Source organism: Procambarus clarkii, chromosome 43 (genome assembly GCF_040958095.1).
Source record: "Procambarus clarkii isolate CNS0578487 chromosome 43, FALCON_Pclarkii_2.0, whole genome shotgun sequence".
Lineage (NCBI taxonomy): Eukaryota > Metazoa > Arthropoda > Malacostraca > Decapoda > Cambaridae > Procambarus > Procambarus clarkii.
Genome location: NC_091192.1, coordinates 19752171 through 19761027, shown reverse-complemented (window position 1 = coordinate 19761027; position 8857 = coordinate 19752171). Strand labels below are relative to the sequence as shown.

The 8857-nt window shown below is 46.4% G+C and overlaps 1 protein-coding gene across 1 annotated transcript; it reads left to right on the top strand.

The window, feature by feature from the left end:
• The first annotated feature begins 7883 nt into the window (after window positions 1-7883).
• LOC138373672 (ribosome-binding protein 1-like) lies at window positions 7884-8489 on the top strand. Its single transcript, XM_069340020.1, has one exon. It carries the CDS (start codon window positions 7884-7886, stop codon window positions 8487-8489), a length of 606 nt encoding a protein of 201 aa, XP_069196121.1.
• Window positions 8490-8857: the final 368 nt, after the last annotated feature.

Here is an 8857-nt window from a genome sequence, read left to right as displayed (position 1 = left end):
GATTTAGACTAAGGATGGAGAAAAGCTCACACAGAGAATACCTTGAGTTCAGTGAGAGAACTGACACTGCGAACACGGTCCTTCTCATTCCTCGTGAATGGTGCCCGCGTAATGAGACTTCCGGTACACAGGGTACACAGTTACTGTGTATCCTCACAGTTACTGTGAGCGTCAGTGGCGCCAGCGGTCGGTCTAGTCGTGGAGACAGGAGCCATGCACAACATGGATACACCTGCGTAGTATCACACACAGCTGGCTCTTAACACACACTGTGTAACCCTTCACATAGTCTAGGGCAGGTGTATATAATATCCAGGGACCTTAATACTATGACAGTTATTTTTTGACTGACACATTTAGGTACATGTGGACTTGTGCAGCTGCCCTGGAGTATATGAAGGGGAGTACAGTGTGTGTCAAGAACTAGCTGCCCTGGAGTATATGAAGGGGAGTACAGTGTGTGTCAAGAACTAGCTGCCCTGGAGTATATGAAGGGGAGTACAGTGTGTGTCAAGAACTAGCTGCCCTGGAGTATATGAAGGGGAGTACAGTGTGTGTCAAGAACTAGCTGCCCTAGACTATATGAAGGGGAGTACAGTGTGTGTCAAGAACTAGCTGCCCTGGAGTATATGAAGGGGAGTACAGTGTGTGTCAAGAACTAGCTGCCCTAGACTATATGAAGGGGAGTACAGTGTGTGTCAAGAACTAGCTGCCCTGGAGTATATGAAGGGGAGTACAGTGTGTGTCAAGAACTAGCTGCCCTGGAGTATATGAAGGGGAGTACAGTGTGTGTCAAGAACTAGCTGCCCTGGAGTATATGAAGGGGAGTACAGTGTGTGTCAAGAACTAGCTGCCCTGGAGTATATGAAGGGGAGTACAGTGTGTGTCAAGAACTAGCTGCCCTGGAGTATATGAAGGGGAGTACAGTGTGTGTCAAGAACTAGCTGCCCTGGAGTATATGAAGGGGAGTACAGTGTGTGTCAAGAACTAGCTGCCCTAGACTATATGAAGGGGAGTACAGTGTGTGTCAAGAACTAGCTGCCCTGGACTATATGAAGGAGAGTACAGTGTGTGTCAAGAACTAGCTGCCCTGGAGTATATGAAGGGGAGTACAGTGTGTGTCAAGAACTAGCTGCCCTGGAGTATATGAAGGGGAGTACAGTGTGTGTCAAGAACTAGCTGCCCTGGAGTATATGAAGGGGAGTACAGTGTGTGTCAAGAACTAGCTGCCCTGGAGTATATGAAGGGGAGTACAGTGTGTGTCAAGAACTAGCTGCCCTGGAGTATATGAAGGGGAGTACAGTGTGTGTCAAGAACTAGCTGCCCTGGAGTATATGAAGGGGAGTACAGTGTGTGTCAAGAACTAGCTGCCCTGGAGTATATGAAGGGGAGTACAGTGTGTGTCAAGAACTAGCTGCCCTGGAGTATATGAAGGGGAGTACAGTGTGTGTCAAGAACTAGCTGCCCTAGACTATATGAAGGGGAGTACAGTGTGTGTCAAGAACTAGCTGCCCTGGACTATATGAAGGAGAGTACAGTGTGTGTCAAGAACTAGCTGCCCTGGAGTATATGAAGGGGAGTACAGTGTGTGTCAAGAACTAGCTGCCCTGGAGTATATGAAGAGGAGTACAGTGTGTGTGTCAAGAACTAGCTGCCCTGGAGTATATGAAGGGGAGTACAGTGTGTGTCAAGAACTAGCTGCCCTAGACTATATGAAGGGGAGTACAGTGTGTGTCAAGAACTAGCTGCCCTGGACTATATGAAGGGGAGTACAGTGTGTGTCAAGAACTAGCTGCCCTGGACTATATGAAGGGGAGTACAGTGTGTGTCAAGAACTAGCTGCCCTAGACTATATGAAGGGGAGTACAGTGTGTGTCAAGAACTAGCTGCCCTAGACTATATGAAGGGGAGTACAGTGTGTGTCAAGAACTAGCTGCCCTAGACTATATGAAGGGGAGTACAGTGTGTGTCAAGAATTAGCTGCCCTGGACTATATGAAGGGGAGTACAGTGTGTGTCAAGAACTAGCTGCCCTAGACTATATGAAGGGGGGTACAGAGTGTGTCAAGAACTAGCTACCCTAGACTATATGAAGGGGAGTACAGAGTGTGTCAAGAACTAGCTGCCCTAGACTATATGAAGGGGAGTACAGTGTGTGTCAAGAACTAGCTGCCCTAGACTATATGAAGGGGGGTACAGAGTGTGTCAAGAACTAGCTACCCTAGACTATATGAAGGGGAGTACAGAGTGTGTCAAGAACTAGCTGCCCTAGACTATATGAAGGGGAGTACAGTGTGTGTCAAGAACTAGCTGCCCTAGACTATATGAAGGGGAGTACAGTGTGTGTCAAGAACTAGCTGCCCTAGACTATATGAAGGGGAGTACAGTGTGTGTCAAGAACTAGCTGCCCTAGACTATATGAAGGGGGGTACAGTGTGTGTCAAGAACTAGCTGCCCTAGACTATATGAAGGGGGAGTACAGTGTGTGTCAAGAACTAGCTGCCCTAGACTATATGAAGGGGAGTACAGTGTGTGTCAAGAACTAGCTGCCCTAGACTATATGAAGGGGAGTACAGTGTGTGTCAAGAACTAGCTGCCCTAGACTATATGAAGGGGAGTACAGTGTGTGTCAAGAACTAGCTGCCCTAGACTATATGAAGGGGAGTACAGAGTGTGTCAAGAACTAGCTGCCCTAGACTATATGAAGGGGAGTACAGTGTGTGTCAAGAACTAGCTGCCCTAGACTATATGAAGGGGGAGTACAGTGTGTGTCAAGAACTAGCTGCCCTAGACTATATGAAGGGGAGTACAGTGTGTGTCAAGAACTAGCTGCCCTAGACTATATGAAGGGGAGTACAGTGTGTGTCAAGAACTAGCTGCCCTAGACTATATGAAGGGGAGTACAGTGTGTGTCAAGAACTAGCTGCCCTAGACTATATGAAGGGGGGTACAGTGTGTGTCAAGAACTAGCTACCCTAGACTATATGAAGGGGAGTACAGTGTGTGTCAAGAACTAGCTACCCTAGACTATATGAAGGGGGGTACAGTGTGTGTCAAGAACTAGCTGCCCTAGACTATATGAAGGGGAGTACAGTGTGTGTCAAGAACTAGCTGTCCTAGACTATATGAAAGGGAGTACAGTGTGTGTCAAGAACTAGCTGCCCTAGACTATATGAAGGGGGAGTACAGTGTGTGTCAAGAACTAGCTGCCCTAGACTATATGAAAGGGGAGTACAGAGTGTGTCATACCTCACATGTTTCATGTGTAAAAGCTTGGTAAGGTTAGCTTTAGCGTCTGTCTGTTAACGTTCGAGAGACAAACTGAGACATTCTCTCATATGCACAAACTAAGGGGGTACCCAGCACTGCCCGGGTCTGTTTGTATGTCTTTCCACTCTCATATATATATATATATACACACACACACATACACCCCTTCCTCATGAAGATGAAACCTTCTTTAAAGGTATAAATAAAAGATTAAATCTTAATTTTATCTTAAGAACTTAAGATGAAATAAGGTTTCCTCCTCCTTTTGTCTGGTAGTCAGGTGATGTGTCTCCCTGGTGGGGGGGGGGGGGGGAGTTGCTACCTGTGTGAGGCATGCTACCCCCCCCCCCCCCCGCCTCTCTCTCTCTCTCATATTCTATCTTGCTCTGAGAAAGGCCTCTACTGAAGGGCCGAAAACGCGTTCAGCAATCATATTTTTTCAATGTTTTTTAAAATATATACTGTATATATATATATATATATATATATATATATATATATATATATATATATATATATATATATATATATATATATATATATATATATATATATATATATATATATATATATATATCACACACGTTGCTGGGGCTCATCGAGCAACCTTTCCCTGTTTCCCCGTCCTCCCCACCATTCCCTTCTCCCTCATACCTTGAGGTTACCTTGAGTTGTTTTCATGGCTTAATGTCCCCACGGCCCGGTCGTCGACCAGGCCTCCCAATGTCCTCCCCACCATCCCCCACTCCCTCGTCCGATGCATTCCCAAATGATCTGATGTTCCCATCAGAAAAATGGGAAAAATTATCTGATGATCCCATTGCTGAAAAATAAGAACAATTAAAAAACGAAATGAAAAACAAAAATAAAATAAACAATACTCACGAAATGAATGGTATGGTAAACAACACAGCTCAATTCCAACGCAATGTCTCACACATAATAAATCAAAATGAAAAAAAATCGAAATCTATGAAAATTCAATTTTTCAATGCAATCGTAAACATAGAAATGGAATAGTAACATAATTAGTATAGTGTGTGTTGCTTTCACGTGCAACAGATGGCACTATTTTTAAGGAAAAACCATGTTTTTACCTGTCACAGGTGTGGCATCTATATAGCAGGTATGTAAAAACACGCTCATATGCGCGAATAGAACGTTGTGTCAAAATTTCAAAGCAATCGGTGAAGGTACAGGAGGAGGAGGAGGAGGAGGAGGAGGAGGAAGAGAAGGAGGAGGAAGAGAAGGAGGAGGAGGAGGAGGAAGAGGAGAAGGGAAGAGCTTTGGGAAGGCAACGACGGTCAATCCATCCTGACCACGAGCTACACAAATGTTATTTTGAACGGCGACTGCTTCTTTCAATTGCCAATTTTTTATCAGTCATGGGATTGAGAGAGGGTGGGCAGGGGGGGTCCTGGGGGTTAAGAGAGGGTGGGCAGGGGGGGGGTCCTGGGGGTTGAGAGAGGGTGGGCAGGGGGGGGGTCCTGGGGGTTGAGAGAGGGTGGGCAGGGGGGGTGGTCCTGGGGGTTGAGAGAGGGTTGGCAGGGGGGGTCCTGGGGGTTGAGAGAGGGTGGGCAGGGGGGGGGGTCCTGGAGGTTTAGAGAGGGTGGGCAGGGGGGTGGGTCCTGGGGGTTGAGAGAGGGTGGGCAGGGGGGGGGGGGTAGGTCCTGGAGGTTGAGAGAGGGTGGGCAGGGGGGGGGGTCCTGGGGGTTGAGAGAGGGTGGGCAGGGGGGGGTCCTGGGGGTTGAGAGAGGGTGGGCAGGGGGAGGTGGTCCTGGGGGCTGAGAGAGGGTGGGCAGGGGGAGGTGGTCCTGGGGGCTGAGAGAGGGTGGACAGGGAGTCATCATAATATCAGTGATAAGGCTCCTTGTCGATACCACACTTACTGGAATTTATGGAGGAGGAGACGGAGACAGATGCAAGGGAAGAGATAAGAAGGAAGAGGGGAAGAAATGTGTGAAGGAGAGGAAGGGAGAGAGAGAGAGAGAGGGAGCAAGAAGCAGATAAAGAGTGGAGAGAAAGAAGAAGATGGAAACAGAGAGCCAGGGTATTAAGCAGGTGCCGCGTGGAGTAGTGTCAAAAAGGGGTTATCTTATCTTGAGGTTATCTTGAAATGATTTCTGGGCTTTAGTGTCCCCGCGGCCCGGTCCTCGACCAGGCCTCCACCCCCAGGAAGCAGCCCGTGACAGCTGACTAACACCCAGGTACCTATTTTACTGCTAGGTAACAGGGGCATAGGGTGAAAGAAACTCTGCCCATTGTTTCTCGCCGGCGCCTGGGATCGACCCCAGGGCCACAGGATCACAAGTCCAGTGTGCTGTCCGCTCGGCCGACCGGCTCCCTTATACATACCGGGGTGTGTATAAGTAGTTCAGGAAACTTCTGGAAACATCTTGGTAGTTAGTAGTCCGTCCATCCACGTTAACAATACTACATCTTGTTACGAGGTTACAGGCCTGTTTTGTAGTGCTTACGTTACAATACGACTTAATTAATATAACTTCTCCCCCAAAACGTCGCATAAGTTACGGAATCGCCCAGCCGTTAGAAATCCTACGGATTAGTACAAATTAAACACACCGTAAAACTGACGTTTTCCGACCTACGGTTGCTTGGGTTCATACATTTCTATTTAGGTAAAACAGTTGCAATTTTAACGGAGTGGCAAACTGTGACAACTGAATGGCAGTTTAACATTTAACATTGTGTCGCGGATTCTCGTATGACTTCCGTGTTCCCGCCTAGTCCCATCCTGGCCACTGGCGGGTAAACGATACGTGACTCTGATTGGCTGGGGGTTAAAAGCGCCAGCCAATCAGCTCAAGGCAGGCTGGTATCTCTCACTGGCAGCCGGGAGTGAGCTCACTAGGTTCCCAGAGATCATGGGGGACAGTCATACACGACAGCGCTCCTCAGTTTTGTCGCTCCTCAGGTATAGTGGAGCTTTTATGAGAAGTTTTATGGAGAAATTATGAGAAGGATTAAGACAAAGGAGGACAGCAAGAGGCTGCAGGATGACCTGGACAGACTGAAGGAATGGTTCAACAAATGGCTATTAGGGTTTAACTCGAGCAAGTGCAAAGTGATGAAGATAGGCGTAGGGAGCAGGAGGCCAAACACAAGGTACCAGCTGGGAGAGGAAATCCTTCAGGAGTCAGGACAAGAGAAAGATCTGGAGGTTGATATCACACCAAACCTGTACTCTGAAGCTCACATCAAATGGATAACATCAGCGGCGTATGCAAGGCTGGAACATAAGAACTGCCTTCAGAAACTTGTGTAAGGAATCATTCAGAACTTTGTATACCTCATACGTCAGACCAATACTGGAATATGCAGCTGCAGCCTGGAATCCACATCTAGTCTAACACAAAACAAAGTTAAAGAAGGTTCAGAGGTAAGCCACCAGGATAGTCTCCGAGCTGAGAGGAATGAGCCACGAGGAAAAAATATTGAAACTAAACCTCACGACACTGGAAGACAGAAGAATTAGGGGAGACATGATCACTACCCATACAATTCTCAGAGGAACTGACAGGGTAGATAAGGATAATCTAACACGGGAGGTACGCGAACAAGGGGACACAGGTGGAAACTTAATACTCAAATGAGCCACAAGGACGTTAGAAAGAACTTTTTCAGTATCAGAGTAGATAACAGATGGAATGTATTAGGTGAGATATCAAGAGTGGAGACGCCTCCACTACAATACCTTTGCTATGTAACGAATAATACATTTGATTTTGTCCTTGTATTATGCATCTTGTGGAGAGGATTACAGACGAGTTACAAAGGTTCAAAATAATAGGTTTAGGAACCGAACACCTCCCTTCCAACCCCCCCCCCCAAAAAAAAAAAAGCCTGTACAAATTTTAATAAGGTAGTTACACAGCTAAATACCCGTATCAACAATCATTTATAACAAAACTGAACATTACAGTATGTAATTAAAATGATTTCGTGTACATTATTATTGAGACTGTTCGGTAATTAGTGTGCTGATATTTTGTGTAAATCCAGTTATAAAGGGACAGTTATTTATGCATTTTTTATTTGTATAAAAGTTTTTATGGACATTTTTTTATTTGATTTAATTTAAATTATCAGTGAGCATTTTATCTGAATTACAGCACAGCTGCTCAGTGCTCAATACAGTTTTCGTTTGAGAAAATCCCTACTAATGAGATTATATATATTATATATAGATAGTTTATACACATTTATTCTATGTGTAAATATAGGGATGGATGCATACAAGAAATGATATAGATATATATATATATATATATATATATATATATATATATATATATATATATATATATATATATATATAAATCCACTTCATTAACCTGTTGGTTTGAGGGTTTGGCTCCCAACAATCTCTCTCTCTCTCTCTCTCTCTCTCTCTCTCTCTCTCTCTCTCTCTCTCTCTCTCTCTCTCTCTCTCTCTCTCTCTCTCTCTTTCTCTTTCTTTCTCCCCAAAATGGCCTGTCAGGTCACTGGTTCAGAGAGCGGAATGTTAAAGATCAATGGACTTCCGAAATCCAATCAAAGTTGAGGACAAGGGTGGAGACTGTCCGAAGACAGGGAGCCAGGGGACAGGGAGCCATGAGACAGGGAGCCATGCGACAGGGAGCCATGGGACAGGGAGCCAGGGGACAGGGAGCCATGCGACAGGGAGCCATGGGACAGGGAGCCAGGGGACAGGGTGCCATGGGACAGGGAGCCATGCGACAGGGAGCCATGGGACAGGGAGCCAGGGGACAGGGAGCCATGCGACAGGGAGCCATGGGACAGGGAGCCAGGGGACAGGGAGCCATGAGACAGGGAGCCATGCGACAGGGAGCCATGGGACAGGGAGCCAGGGGACAGGGAGCCATGGGACAGGGAGCCATGCGACAGGGAGCCAGGGGACAGGGAGCCATGCGACAGGGAGCCATGGGACAGGGAGCCAGGGGACAGGGAGCCATGAGACAGGGAGCCATGCGACAGGGAGCCATGGGACAGGGAGCCAGGGGACAGGGAGCCAGGGAACAGGGATCCATGAGACAGGGAGCCATGAGACAGGGAGCAAGGAGACAGGGAGCCAGGAGACAGGGAGACAGGAGACAGGTCACCCGGATCACCGCTTCAACCAAGCCAAGACACCTCAAAGCCCTTAAGACTAAGAATACAATGAAAACCCGAGATCAAGAATATAATGAGCTCGTATAAATAGTATGAAGGGTCAAGTTAACAATATGATGAAGAACCAAATTAAAGAATATGAAGAACTCAAACTAACGCCACAGACAGGGAAGACAGGAACCTCAAGAATCTAACTAGACACGTGTGGAAATAATCCATGGAAAGTCTATAAGTGAAGCCATGAACGTCATCAAATAGTTATAAGGGCGTCAGTAAATAGCTAACCGTGTCATTAAATAGGAACATCAATACATAGGTTTCAGGCGACAATAAATAGCCAAAGGCGTCAATAAATAGCCAAGGGTGTCAATAAATAGCCAAGGGTGTTAATAAATAGCCAAGGGTGTTAATAAATAGCCAAGGGTGTTAATAAATAGCCAAGGGTGTTAATAAAT